Genomic DNA, 14,923 nt, shown 5'->3' on the forward strand with positions numbered 1-14,923 from the left:
ACAAGGCTTGCCTCAGCTCTATATATTTGTGAATACATGGAGTGTGCAATACACATGAGCACTTCAACCCTACAACCTTGTAGGGTCATGGTCTGAATCTCCTTTCACAGAATCTGAAACAACAGAGCTAGATGAATCCTACATATCCCACTGTCTTCCACAACCCAACCCATTATCTCTGTTCATTCCCTGTATTACTCATTGGCATGATTCTTTCTTTCTTTTGTGAGAAATAGTTATTTTCTTAGTATGCTTTGGAGTCAAACTCACCAAACACACACTCAAACTGGATCATTTTTCCCCCTGATTCTCCAAGCATTATGTAAGACCCATACATATTCCATCTCCATAGTTCACATGTGGAATATATACAGCAGATGCTAGATCCCAGACTGCTCTCTATATACGATGCTTTTGGGCTGCCAACACATAACTACCTTTGCACATTCCCAGAGCTCCAGGCTAGTGTTTCCTCCCTGGCCCAACATTGTCTTCAGGTACAGTGTATTTCCTAAGGATGTCTCTTTTATGCCAAAGCTGAACTAGGTCAACACTTTGATTTTTTAAGGGCATATGCTGAATAAAAAGAATGAAAATGGGGAGAAGCTCTCATGAGGTATGGACTTATGACTACTCCTGAATGTTGATTATTCGAAGGGTTTAGAGTGGTTCTATTATGTGTTATGTTCTCTGAGGATGGGATTATTTTTTTAACTCAGCTCTGTAGTCTGTTCAGTTGCCTTTACAGGATCCGAAGCTTATTAAATGTTTATTGCATATATGAGGGTCCCAGCAGCAATATAGATAGGAAGAAGTTGTCATAATATCAGCACATTTGGGAGACAGAGGAGGGAAAATTGAAATCAAAACTCTAAAATCCACAGACAGGGCCACCACCCTTGAGGTTCAATGTGGGATCCATTCTCCCATCTTGAGGAATTGGTACCAGAGGGTTGGAGCAAGTACTAGAAAGGGAGATTTTTATCTCTCACTTCCTTTTGTGTGGGGCCCAATTTGAGTATCCAAGAATGTGATGTATGAGCTGTTCAACTGAAAATACACTCATCTTGTTGCATGTGTTAGTGATACAGAAAATGGTCAATTATATCTATTATATATTATATAATATATAGTATTATATATTATATAATGCAATGGAAGCAATGGCCCATGGGATCAGAATGTCATGTCTATTTTTCTTTGGGAAGTGTTATGTGTGCTTTCCCCAGCAGGTTTTTCTGTTTTGTGGTGATTAGTTCTAGCTCAGGCTATTAATAAAATGAGCTAGCATTTCTTCTGTATAATACCTGGAAGTAGAGGAGTTGACGGTACAAAGACTCACACAGGGCTCAGTACTTGCCACAGTTAATTACTCATGTGGCTAACCTTCTTGCACTGTGTGGCAATTTTTAACAAATCAAGAGCAAAGAATAATTATATGTTCTGGACAACTACTTCCCAGGATGGACATCCCAGGACAATGCTTTAGCTAATGAAATGAGGACCGTCATGTAGGAGCAACTCTGGACCTGCAAGGCAGCTGATGCTTTTCCACTGTGGGGGCTATATACCCCTTTGTGTTCAATTCCATTATCTGTAAAGTGTTCTCGTTTGACTGGTCGGGAGGAAGGAAGAAGGCAGAAGGGCTTGTAGACATATTACAGCTATAAAATACTAAGTGTCAGTAGGAAAGTGACAAAATAGCATTATCACCTCTTGTTTGGGATGTGTTCCTTGTTTTACCTCCTTAAGCTTGGGATCTTGGACTTTGGTTCTGACATATGTTCCATTAAAGAAAAAGTTCCATTTCTTAAGGATTTTACTTTTCAAGGGCAGCTACTCCAATAATGTCTAGGAAACCCAAGGAACGGGTGTATCTCTTCTTATGGAGCTGATTTATTTTAATAGGCAGTTTCCCTAACTATAACACTTGGTAGATCTCAGAGTGTGATCCCTGAACCAAGAGCAGCGGTATTACCTGGATTTGGTAAAAATGCAGATTCATGTGTCTACTCCAGATGGCCTGAATCACATAATTCTGAGAGTGGGACCTAGGATCTGTGTTTCAACAAGCCCTTGAGGTGACTCTGATACATATATGTTTGAGAACCACTGCTTTAGCCCAAAGGAGAAAAGGAAAAACTAGGATTTGAGCATTTGGATGTGCCAGAGAAAATGGCTCAGGGTCTTTTCCAATCCCACTATACAACTAGCTATTTAGAGCTAGGCACAAAGTGACATGTTAAGTCGTGTTAAAGGTACTTCTCTGCTACAATGAAAAAGAACAGACATTTATGCCCATTCATATGTATTGTATACAGATTATATATGTCTACACATATATATGTATATACGTGCAGCACGCTGACCTGTATATCAGTTTCTTAGTGATTGGAAAACAACCACTCTACTTAAAAAAAATGCATCTGTACCTCTGTCATGTTCTGCTTTTCTGACTTGATTTATTTTCTTTGCAATAGTTATTGCTTTCTAATATGTTGAGTTAGTTCTTTGTGTTTTTGCCCATCTCTTCCAATGAGAATATATATATATATATATCCTGAGGGTGATGTGTTTTATTCTCCCATGTCCTGTATTTGGCCGTACCACTCTGAACATGCCTGATCTCCATCACTCACGTTCTTAGCACTGAGAACCATGCCTAGCATCTAGTATGCACTCAGTAAATGTTTGCTGAATGAGTGATTGCTTGCTCTAGAAGTTAGAAAAACACCGGGATCAGACCCAAACACTGCAGCAACTGTGTACCCCCTTATCTGGCCGTGTCACTACAGCATGGAGCTTTGCTTTTCAGTTCCTGTTTTGGGCTCTGAGATAAGTCTGTAAACAAGGCCCTGGTCAGTACCATCCTCAAGAACTTAGTTCATCGTTTCCAAATGTATCCTTTCAGTTTTGCTAGTTACGGGACAGTGTCTTGAGTGACTGATGTGTTCATATAGCTGGCTGGGGCTAGGGGAAGTCTACGGCTATGCATAATAATCGTGAGACACAGCAGGGAAAAGGTACTATCAAAAGAAAACTCGGGGACTCCAAACTCTAGTTTTTATTCTGCCCCTAAGTTGTCAAAAGTCCTTGGGACAGCAGCACTGCCTGGTCTTGGTTTCATCTTACTGACCTCACATCTTCTTGTAGTTGCTATATATCCATTCATGTGTTGTCTGACTAATATCTGGTTCCTGAACTGGTAAGTTCCATGAGAACAGGGTCCCATTTGCTCACCTACGTTTTAATACCCTGTAAGCACCTGGAGACATTTCTTAACTATGTGGCGTGTAAACAAATCCCTGTGAGAACCAGCTGGTGATTTCTGCTTCACTAGCCTGTGTCTACAAGTAACCAAGCCACAGGTGTGCAGATGTGTGGTGTAGAGACCCCGGCCTAAAGAGCTATCCTGTCACAGGGAAGAACAGAACACTGGTCTGCACCGGCCACTTATGTAGACAGTGGAGGTGGCTATGCCGTGCAAAGCTCAGGCCAGCCACCTGGCTATCAACCCCGTGGCTTGGAAAAGCATCAATCACAAATCTGTTATTTCTAGTGTTCAAGTATTCCTTCGCCGCTTTAGCCTGACCATTAGGGAAATACACACAGCACTGCTGGCCTCTCTGGCTGTGAAAATCACAGGAACAGATTCAATAGTTTCTTGGTGTCTGCCATGAGAAGCGCACTCAAGAAATGGAAGCCTCCTTGTCTGATTCTGCCTCTGCAGCCCCTGTACACACATGTTAGCCAATGAGGTTTCTAAGGATGCCCCGCTCACCAAGGACTAGATCCTAAGGCTGTTACTAGTTCATGGGAATGCCCTCACCAGACTTGGCTGAAGGGAGCATTTCTAAAAATATCTACTCTTGGGAATGTATGCTTACCCCAATGAGTCTTGCAATGTGCTATGACTTGCTATCAAAATTTGAAGAAAAAAAAAAACCAAACTAACTAACAGTTGATTATTATTCCCTGAAGGTGTTGAGACCTGTCACTGCATGGATCAAGTCTAAACTTGGCCTGCCTGCTTTGGGCTACCTTTGCCTGCCTCTCTTTCCTTTCTCATCCATCCCTTCCTCCCTGGTAGAGTGAATTCTACTTCTGACTTGGCCCCGCCCCTTCTGCCTTTCCCCCACTACTCTCATCTACAGATGGTCACTCATCTTTGTTCTGGAAAACAAGTTCTGTTGCTAGGAAACCAGAAAAATTCAAATGGCTGTGGTTGCTATGATCCTGATTAACGACTGCAATGGCAGTGGTGCCCCCTTCATGCCATAGAGACAGACACACTCTAGGCATCTGTCCTCAGTGTGACAGGTCTTTCTAGACAGTGGGAAGGCAGCGAATCTAAGGGCCTCCGAGCTCAACAGAAATTATTTATAAATCACTATATAGCAACAGCTTTAGAATCATTTTATTAGAACACATCCAAGAAAGAGACATATGGAAAAAAAGACAGCAGCAGTTCCCAGTCATGCAAATGCCCGTGTTAAGGTTCTCCATTGGATTTAAGTTCAAGTACAAAGACAATCCTTTCCTGAGCCAGGTGCAATTCCAGAGAATGACACTTTGCATTGTGAGCACATACCCTTCGCAAAGTTCAGAACACTGAACAAGTCACTTTCTCACAGCGAGAGTGTGAGATACATGAAGTGTAAACTTTGAAGGACCCTCTTCCCTGCCCTCCCCCATCACCCAGCCTGGGAAGTGAGCCCAACTTTGGGACCTCTTAGAAATAAGGTTTAGTCTATTGAAAATAAAGCAGTGGGCCTTTAAAAAAGGTTAGAAAATGAGTGTTTTATATATATGTACATTTATATATATTTATATGAAATGGAATCATCCCTGCCTCTTGCCTTGGTCGCGGGGGGGTGGTGGTGGTGGTCCATGAAATTTTGTTAGGGTTCTTTCTAGAATGGTATGGAGGATGTTAAAAAAATTTATTATGAAAAATTGCAAACATATACAAAAGTGAGAATAGTATAATGAACCATGTACCTGTCACCTAGTGTCAACAGTTATCAACAAGTGCTCAGTTGGCTTCATTTAGGTCTTTCACGTTTCCCACCCCACCCAACAGGATCACTCGAGGTAAATGGGACCAGAAGGGTGGTCTTCCCCCAGACACCTCAGACAGGAGTGGAGAGGATGCTGTATCAAACGGATTGTGTGGAGGGAGGTGGTTGCTGCCAGCGTTTGGGAAAGGCTGGATTTGACCCTCACCATCTATATCTCAAGCCCCCCACCTCATTCTCGTGATGTAGAGGAGACAAGTCACAGTAGAAAGATGGCCTTTTCCAGACTAAAGGTGGGGCACTGTTCACAGAAATGTCACCCTGAAGAGAAACTCAAAGCCGAATGTACCCCTTTAGCTACCCTGTCAATTGGAGTTGCAGACTTTTGGGGCATTGAGAGGGTCTGATGGACAGGGATCCCCGGGGCTCAGGTTGGGAGCGGGTGGGGTGGGGTGGGGTGGAAGCACATGGGGCCCTGGGGCCTCTTGAAGTCCCTGCTGCCCCACCATTTTGGACTTTGGATCGAAGCTCAGCAACCTCATAATTGCACCCAGGAGAGAAGCAGGGAGGCCCGGGGTGAGCCCATGGCCCAGGTGGGCACATTTTGCTTGGAACATGTTGCCCTCTGAGCAAAGGCTGCACCCCATACCAGCCCTGTCAGAGCAGTCTCAAGAGAGTTGGGTGACTGGAGTCCTGGTGGGAGATCCCAACGGCGCCACGGCTAACCCGGTGAGCTGCAGGGACAAGTCCCAGGCTGCGCGCTAAACGTAAGTGGAGAAAGGATCTCCAGGTCCCAGGTGCCACCGAGGAACAAGGTTGCCATCCTGTTAAGAAAAGGGCTGGGCTCTGTGATTTGCATATGACTTTGCAAAAATCTGCATGAGATCCCATCGCCCTTTACAGAAAACAGTGTTAAATCACCAGTGCAACCTACTCCTTGTAACCCAATGCACAGAGATAACCGTTCGTTCAGAAGAGAGCAGAGAGGAAGGCAGAGCTGGGTAAGCTATCCCTGGGTCTTAAGGTTCAGAAGAGTCCAAGCAGGTCCAGGATCCAGATGAGGATCACGGACTGGCCACTTGTTGCCAGAACTCAAATCCATCTCCTTTTAACTCATGAGACCCCCATAGACCAGTCCTGCAGTGGCCTCCCAGTGTCTCGGAACATGCATAACAGGGAGCAGCAGGAATAACATCAACAGGGATGCAGTAATGACAGGTCCTACTGGCTGTTCATGTGTGTTCATTCAGTACCCTTGTCAGACTCTTTGTAACCTCTCTCAGGGTCTCCTTCCCTACCAAGCCTAGCTGTAACATTTAATCGAGAGAGAGAGAGAGAGAGAGAGAGAGAAAGACAGAAAAGTCTACTTATCCCTGTAGATGCATGGCAGTAATGGGCTCGAAGTTTGTGAGTTTTGTGTATGGCCAGATTCCATGACATGTAGCAACTAGTAGTTTTCCTATGGTCAGGGGCTAGTTTGGGCATACTGTAAGGCTGTCTGAGGGACTGAATTACTATGTGGGCTAGTGAGTCTGGGCAGATTGGAGACACAGCATCTATGTGAAACAATATATGGATTATTGTTTTCCTAAGAAAAATGACCTTCTAGTAGTCACTGGAAGAGTGAAATATTTGAAATGGCAGTGGCTCCTAGGGAAGAGAAAAGTGCAGCATCAGCAGAGTTTGACTTCAGGTTTGTGTGGGGCTCACACCATGGAGTCACAGGCTCCCTCACACCTACCACACAGAAATAAGACATCCAGCTGGAAACTCTGCCAGCCAGACTGTCAGCGAAGCAGAGGAGACTCTGAATGGCATTTAGTCTAGCTGCCCTGAGCTCAGAGAAGGCGGGAGACATTCCAGATGGTAGAGGGAGAAAAGATTGGCAAGAGAGCCAGGAGCTGTCTAAATGCACATGTGACATCACTCACGGGCAAGGCCCTCGTGTGCCCAATTCAGCCACTGCACTACAGTTAAAGGGGCTCAAGAATTGGAAAGCACATTTCCCTCAGTCCAATGTCACCCTGCTATGAACAAGGGAGGGGGCACATGTCAGTGGTGCTCACTCGGTAGTCTCAGACCATGTTTGCTGCTATTCCTAGGCTTCTTACTACATGGGCTATACAGTTTGTAGAAGTGGGCTCAATGGTAGGTAGAATTGAATAGTTTTATAAATACTGAATTATGCATTCTGCTGCTCCCTATTTCCTAACAGTTTATAAGATTTTAAATCTCTCATGAGCCTAAGTGCTGAGTGTTTCCATGCATCACAACACATACCCGTGTCACAGGCTTATGGGGGTCAGTGTGCTTGTCCTCAGTTTGCAGGCAGAGGCCTGGAGAGGTCCTGCCCAGGATCATACAACCGGCAAGTGGATGATGGGTGAGGTGAGCTCTGAATGGAGGTTTGTTCGACTTCAAAGCTGTCCTTAGCCACTACCCCCATCTATTAAATGGTGACTGTACATTTGTATGATGTTGAGTCTAACGTATCCCTCACATACGGGTCTCTCTTATATTCTGGGACCTAACTGGAAGTGGCTTCAGTAATTTTACTATACATATTCATTAGATTCTATAGAAAATTCCTTATACCCTTTTCAACCTCCCATTGTGATTGGCTCTGTACACCTGCAAATCTATTTGAAGATGGTTTGATGTAATAAATAAAACCCATCTAGAGACATTAAATACATGGTATCCTTAGACTCCTGAGAAATGTACACACTTGCTCTGGAAGACATGATTGGATATACCCACAGGCATGCCAACAGACTGAAGACAGAAAGGCATGGCTTTTAAACTTTTTGTTGTTGTGAGAAAGGCTCTCACCATGTAGCCTAGGCTGACTCCAAACTCACAATCTGGCCTCTGTTTCCCAAGTGGTGGGATCATGAGTGTGTACTACAAGGCCCAGCTGCACAGCTTTTAATTGTTAAAATGACAACTATTCATGAGCCTGTTAAACCGACTCATAGAAACTCTGACCTAATGGATGTACTGGTGGTGGTGGTGGGGGGACGTTTTCAGTGGAGGAATAAAATGCTATTGATTTTTCCTATTGGAAAAACAGCTGTCAGCTTAGACTTTCTAATAAGCTCACATCCAGTTAGCCCACGCCTTTGGCTTTCTGTGTACTTTCTTGTATGTGCACAAACACAAGGTCAGGGGTTAGAAATGCTCCCCTGGTGACTGTGAGAGTCCTCTGAGTCCTCAGTACTAAGGTCTTTCCTAGGTTACAACTGCTCATCTTCTGGACCCTGAGTTGGCAACACTTTAGCTCTATCTGGCATCTTTCAGTATGTGTCCAGAAACACTCATCTTTGGCATTTTCCTTACAGGGTAGGAATCAGGGAAACTCTTTTTATAGGACTGTGACCTTTATCAACTAGATTTGCTCAGCATTTTGGGAGGAAGGGGTTATGTTGATATTTCCTTGTCTCCCACTACCCAGGCGTAGTTGGCTTATAGAAACCTTGCACTTAACATCCTGTAAGCTGTATTGGACTCTCATACTAAAGCTCCCTGAGGCCTAGTGAGATGTTCTGCAGTCACTGTGTACGTGGGAGATAAGGCTAGACATCCAGTGAGATAAAAACAGCCACAGACGAAGAACGTATTTATTTAGGTGATAACTTTATGCACATTCATGTTCCATAAAGAACCACCCCAGCTATTTTGCAACAGGCTGTTAAGTGACTCTTAACTGAAAATTGCCAGTGGTGGTCTCTTCTGTAACTTATCTGACTGTATGTTGCCAAGGCTTCATCCTGACGAAGGATTAGGAAGCCTCGAAAGCAGAGATGTGGCTCAATTGCCAGTCTTGTAGCTAAGATAATGATCAGCCTCCTCTTGTCCCTGAGTCATGCCATGCTCTATCGGGCACAGGAATAGTGAGCAAATGACACACACAATACACAGAACATGGGACATTCTTGGCTTTTGAATCCAGGTGTGTTCCATTCTGTTCTTGGGGGGGGGGGATAATAGTATTTATACTATTTGAGCCAAATGTTGCTTTGTGTATTTTGCCTGCATCATTCAATGGTTTTCTTTATTGGACTTTGCCTGTGTGAGGCCATGTGTATAGGGGAACAAGATTCAAACTTCTGTTCTTCCTGGTTGTATGACCCTGAGTGAGTTATTTACTCCCCATGTGACATGTCTCTAAAAATCTGTCATCTGCAAAATGAGGAGAAGGATACGTACCTTGAGGACCAGGAGGCTCATCATGTTAGGGGCTTAGGCACAAAGGCAGGGGTCAGTGGTCAGTCTCTGGACTGCCTTTCTTGCTGTTCTCTGCCTACCCAGTGAGATCAGTGACTTCTCAGGCAAAGGATGGCATCTGCCCCGTTAGATGGGGAGGGGACTTTTGCCTTGAGTAGGGACTATGTGTGCTCTGTCTGTATCCTTCCATTATACCCAGGAAACTCTGTAAATACCATAACTGGCTTATGAAAATATATTTTTTTTCCTCCTCAAGTTTCAAACCAGAACCCAGACTGGAAATTCTCCTTGCTGTAGTCATCAGAGTTAAAAACTGAGACACACAGTGGGGGTGGGTGGGTGGGTGGGTATTGAATATTTCACACAGAGAAAACATCAGTACCATAAAACATATTTTTAGATCAAACTCTTCTCAAGGATTAATTTTTACAGTGTCTTGTTTTGCTCCTTCATACATGCTACTCTGCTTTAAGGGCTCCTGGGAGCTAAGGTGCATTTGCTGCACTGAGCTCAGGGCTCTGCATCCCACAGCCTGCAGGGAGGAGACAGGCAAGGGATGGAGGTGTGGGGTGGGTGACTGGGCAGGGCAGGTAGGTCCCTATGCGAGGTCCCTTGCCAAGGACAGGGCAGGTGCCCCTTCCAGTAGGAAGCCTGCCACTGCCAGCAGCATCCAAGCTCCCCACTTTTGCTTTGTCCATTTCAACTTCTTATCAGGGAATGCTCTGATTGAACTCTGAACCTGGACAGTGTGGGCGATATCCTTGAAAATGTTTGCTCCCTGTAACTTTACGGTTTCAAGTTTATCAGGAAGCTCTCCCTCTGCCCTTGACTGTAGCTGAGGAGGAAGGGATTGTGCGTGTGGAAGGTCCTTGACCTTGAGACCAACTCCTGCCTCTCAGAAACTCTGATGTTCATGAGGTGGCCTCTACAAGGAGCCTTCTGTGCCACTTGGGGTTGCTCTGGGAACCCGTCCTTTCCAAATAACCAGGAACTAAAAACAAGCCTCACTGGGGCTTCCTCTCTTTCCAGGGATTTTCTTTGTGTGAAATCTCTACATGTCATCTATGTTCCAGGATGCCTTTCTCTCCTATCTCTACATAAAAGAGCTCAGTGAAGAAGCCATCAGGCCTTTCTCACCCTGACCCCCTGCCTCTAGATTTTCCCTTCTCTTTCTCAGCGTACTCCAAAGCTCTGGACCTTTACAACCAAAGTCGCCAGTTCCTCTGCTCCTAACTTTGGACCACATGCAAATTAGCTAAATTCACTCTCTGGTCATTTTTTTGACAAACCTTGAGACACCAATGAGAGGCTAAGAACTCTGTCTTCCACCAGGCATCTGGGGGCATGTAGAGGACAGACTCCTACATCTAGCTAATAACCTTAGCTCTTCCTATCCTTTAAAAAAAGCAATGTCTATTAGGGATTTTGTTGTTGTTAATAAAAGTACTATGTCTTATTGTAAAGAAATATAAAAAGCCACCTACCAGAAATAACCATAATTTGCATTTTGGTGTATTTCCTTCATATATACATATATGTATACATGTATATATAGACACATATATGTGTATATGGACATATAAGCACAAAAATACACATATGTACATACATGGTGCCCTTTTGTGTTCAGTAGCAAGATTAGTCTCTCATATTAAGAGAAAAGAGGTCTCAAAGCAGATGGGAAAGAAAAGTACCTCAGCTCTGGTAGCCCTTCCTTCACCTTGCCAGCCACAGTCACCACTGTGTGATGTCAGAGACCTGATGACCAGGGGAGATCAGAATGACCCTTGTCCTAAACCCCACAGCAAATGCCTCTTAGGCATGTGGAAAACATATTTGAAAACACACGGTTCATCAATACAGACAAGTAGAAGATACATATACAAAGCATGCCATTCTTTCTGAGCACTTCCTGTGGATGTCTTCCTCACCTCTGTGTACTGGAGACAATACTAGGTACCAAGCATGAACCCTATCTTTGCGGACCTGGCGATTCAGTGGGTGAGAACAGTAGTGAACAGAGGAAGAGGAAAATACTGTCTCAGAGTGCTGAGGGAGGAATGCCAGGCATCAGTCCAATAGCAAAGAGGATGCACCGTAACAGGATTCGTCCCGAGGTCACAGACTTGTCTATCGGGACAGGAAACCTAACTTGAAGGTCTAGCGAGGCAGTACATAGATCGGCAGACAAAGGACATGAGTCAAAAAAAAAAAAAAAATATGAGCGAAGGTGACGGCACACACACCAGAGAGGAGAGGTCTGCAGACAGCAGGGGAGCAGGGGAGGGGCTGGACAGGAGGCCAGCGCCGCAGTGGCGGGGTTGAGGGGGGTGCTGCTGTGGTTGAGAGGCATGCTTCTGTTCCTGACATACCCGGAGACAAACATTCTATATTACACAATGATGTGAAGCCAGGCTCAGGGTCAGACCTTCTGCCATGGCTGCAGGACAGTCAGAGGGGATCACCCACAGGACTTGGCACCACACTGGCTATCAGAGACTGGGCCAAAAATGCACTGACAGTCGCAAACCTGGGGGCCTGGGAAGATGACGCTGCTTCTGCCCCCAAGACAGAAGTCACGCCAGTTAACTGGGTTGAAGAAAAAGGAAATGATTGTCTGGTGCTGAAACTAAGGGAGGGCAAGACATGGAGTCACACACATCTGGTGGTGCTTGTGTCCACAGTGATTCCTCTGAGTGTACACCTGCCTATGGGTTTCCTGAGTGTTTAGCTGAGTGCAGTGTTTCTGAGGTCAGAGAGTGTTTTCGTCTTACCACTGCATCTCCATCCTGGAACAGTGCACAGCACATAGTAGGTACTCAGAAAAAAACAATGTGGTGAACGATGGATACCATCAGAGTGAAGTCACTTCAGAGATACAGGTTCAGATGGTTTGTTATGGGTGTTAGAAGTGAAATAACAAAAATATGGAGGAAGGCGGGAGAGATACAAAGAAGAGTCGGGAGCAGAGAAATCCAGCTGTTGGTCGTCAGAGCACCAAGTGACGTGTGTTCTGTGGCAGGGGAAAGGAGGCCTTTGACAATAGGAGAGGGAGGAGGTGATGAGCTGAACGCTGTAGTAAGTGCAGAGGAGAGAGTCAACGGATGTGCTGGGTTAACTCTTGCTGAGGCCACAGGAAGATAAAGGCAATTCTGTAGCTGCTATACTAAAAGAGCGATGTTTCTTGGATGCTGCACAGAAAAGTCTAAACAGATGATGGTCAGCATCTGCCATGATCTCCCTGACCTATCATTTCTTTTCCTCAAGTCAGTGCACAAACCCCAAACTTCAACCAAGCAAACTGACTCTCCTCGCCCAAGTTATCCTATGTGGAATGACCTTCCCTCCCACAACATCATCTTTGCTGCCACAGTACGGTCTAGTTAGGAAAGTCGAATATGGAACCATCTCTGATCATCTCACATTAGAAGCTTTAATGTTAGGCCTCTGCCCACAATGCCAAACACATCACCTTGCCTTCATATGTCCACTCTCCATTTGTCTATTTAAGGAATCTTGACCAAGAGCCTCCTGTGAATTAGCACTGTTAAGATTTGCTAATGCAGTGAGGGAATATGACAGACATGGTTTGTCCTTGTGGACTTAAAGTCTGGTGGAGAAACCAATCACATGACCTCACGATTCTTAGGTAATTCCAGAGAGTGACTGGCACCAAGCCAAAGAGCAATGACAGTGTTGGAATGTATTTCTCTGTCAAGTCTGGCTCTCCTGTATTCTCCTTAATGCCAGTTGCTTGGCCTTTGTAACAACATACAGAAAGAACTAACTCAGTCCTCCTGTATGTCACGGAGCTGAAGATGAAAAGCAAAAGGCTGACTGTAAAATCACGCTTGACGAGGCTTATTGTGGGCACAGATGCTAAGTTTTGCCATGCCATACTTCCTCCCCTCATCTCCTATCTATCTGTTGGACAGCTAAGTGTCAAACTCATCATGTCTATCATCTTTCTTCCAGTATGTTTCATTGCTATAACTACCACCTGGCTAGTGTATTATAATAGTATACGGTATAACATGAATGCATTGGAAATGATTTACTAGCTTATTGTTCAGAACTTAGAAACCTGTAGCGTGTGTTAAGTCTTCATATTGGTACATTCTTCTGTGCACACATAAATGGTAAGCTAGTGTGAAATACTAAATGTAAAAAATGCTTTTTGTCACATCTCATGATGCTCTAACTTATCAGTGTTTTGCCTTAAAAAATAAAATTATATGCTTATCAGGATGCACGACAGAGAGTAGGAAGAAAAGCCATAGACTGAGAACAGATACTTACATTGATAACCACATGAATTAATAACTAGAGTAAGTATACTCCTACTATTGAATTAAGAAAAACCCACAAACCTCCAAGCAACCTACTAGACATGTAGGTAAAGCTTGGTTCGAGCCTTTGGGAAGGAGAGAATTCAAGGCCTAGGAAGATGTGCAAAAATGTGCAGTCCCATGAGGAATCAGAGAGACACAACTTAACATCAGAAGCTGGGGTTCTTACAGCCCAGCAGACCACACGGGAAAGCAGGGCCATGGAGAGTCCTCTGCACAGCGGTAGGAATGTAACTTGGCTCAAGAGACATGGGCACAACCCACCACCTAGAAGTTCCATTCCTAGTTTGACACACTAGAAAGGCTGAACTGTGTAGGCCAGGGTATACGTAGTAAGGATCCTCACAGCAGAATGATGGGAAATTGCCTCAACGTTCCACACAGAGAGTGGATAAAGTCTGGTCTGTTCCCACAACAGCACACGACACAGCAATGAAAAGGAATGAAGAGCTCGACACATCAGCATGGATGGATCCCATAAAACAACAGGAAGTGACAGAATTAAAACAAAGGAATACAGGCTCTGATTCTAGAAAAACTACACCACTAGTCACAGTGAAACTATTGCTAAGGGGCACTTACATGGGCGGTGAGGCTACACACGAAGAACAATATGAATGTGAGGGGTATGATCACCCCTCGGGCAAGAATCTCAGAGCCGTGTCCAGGAGGGCACATGGGGGGTTCTGGGAAATGGGTGGCCTTCTGCTTCACCATCTGCATGCTTGATACCTGCTTATTTTAACTTATTCATTAACGTCTTCAGTTGTGTTGTGGATTTTAGTACACATATTTCACATTTGGAAACATGTTAAAGTTTACTACACATCAGATGTTTATAATTAGGAATGCATCCTATAAAAATAAGTTTATAAATAATAGTTAATTCAGAGAAGCCCATAATTCTCATGTAGTACTTATACAAATTCACTATTACATATTTCAATAAAAATATTAGAAAAAAAAACAGATGCAACCTTGGTGGCCTAATGCACTGTGGAAGAGCAAAACGAATAAAGATTATTTGAAAGCATCTGACTGATTGGAGACTATGATCTTGGTGACAGATTGCAGCTCTGCGGGGGAGCCAGGACTCACATGCACAACTGGGGGGCGGGGTACGGGTCGAAGTACCAGTTGGGCAGAGTTATTCTACATTCCTCTCAAAATTTAAAATGTATATCCCCTTTGATGCAGGAATGCTACTTCTAGGCAGAGAACTTGTTAATCTATTCACAAGTGTGAAAAATGATATCTGCACAAGGTTATTAATTACAACCTCGTTAGCAATGGCAACAGATCGGAAATATCCTGCATTCCCATCAATGG

General features: G+C 44.3%; 1 protein-coding gene across 21 annotated transcripts in view; it reads right to left on the reverse strand.

The window, feature by feature from the left end:
• Kalrn (kalirin RhoGEF kinase) overlaps positions 1-14,923 on the reverse strand; it is a 599,822-nt gene that overhangs the window by 166,962 nt on the left and 417,937 nt on the right. For 6 of the 21 annotated variants that reach the window (XM_036203339.1, XM_036203343.1, XM_036203342.1 and 3 more), the window contains exon 34: positions 4,394-5,842. The exons of the other annotated variants lie outside the window; for them this stretch is intronic. In XM_036203339.1, coding sequence (XP_036059232.1) covers positions 5,780-5,842 — 63 coding nt within the window. In that variant the 3' untranslated portion in view covers positions 4,394-5,779. Of the gene's footprint in view, positions 1-4,393; positions 5,843-14,923 lie in introns of those variants that run through there. 21 annotated transcript variants of the gene reach the window in all.

The sequence above is a fragment of the Onychomys torridus genome, chromosome 12 (assembly GCF_903995425.1).
Source record: "Onychomys torridus chromosome 12, mOncTor1.1, whole genome shotgun sequence".
NCBI lineage: Eukaryota > Metazoa > Chordata > Mammalia > Rodentia > Cricetidae > Onychomys > Onychomys torridus.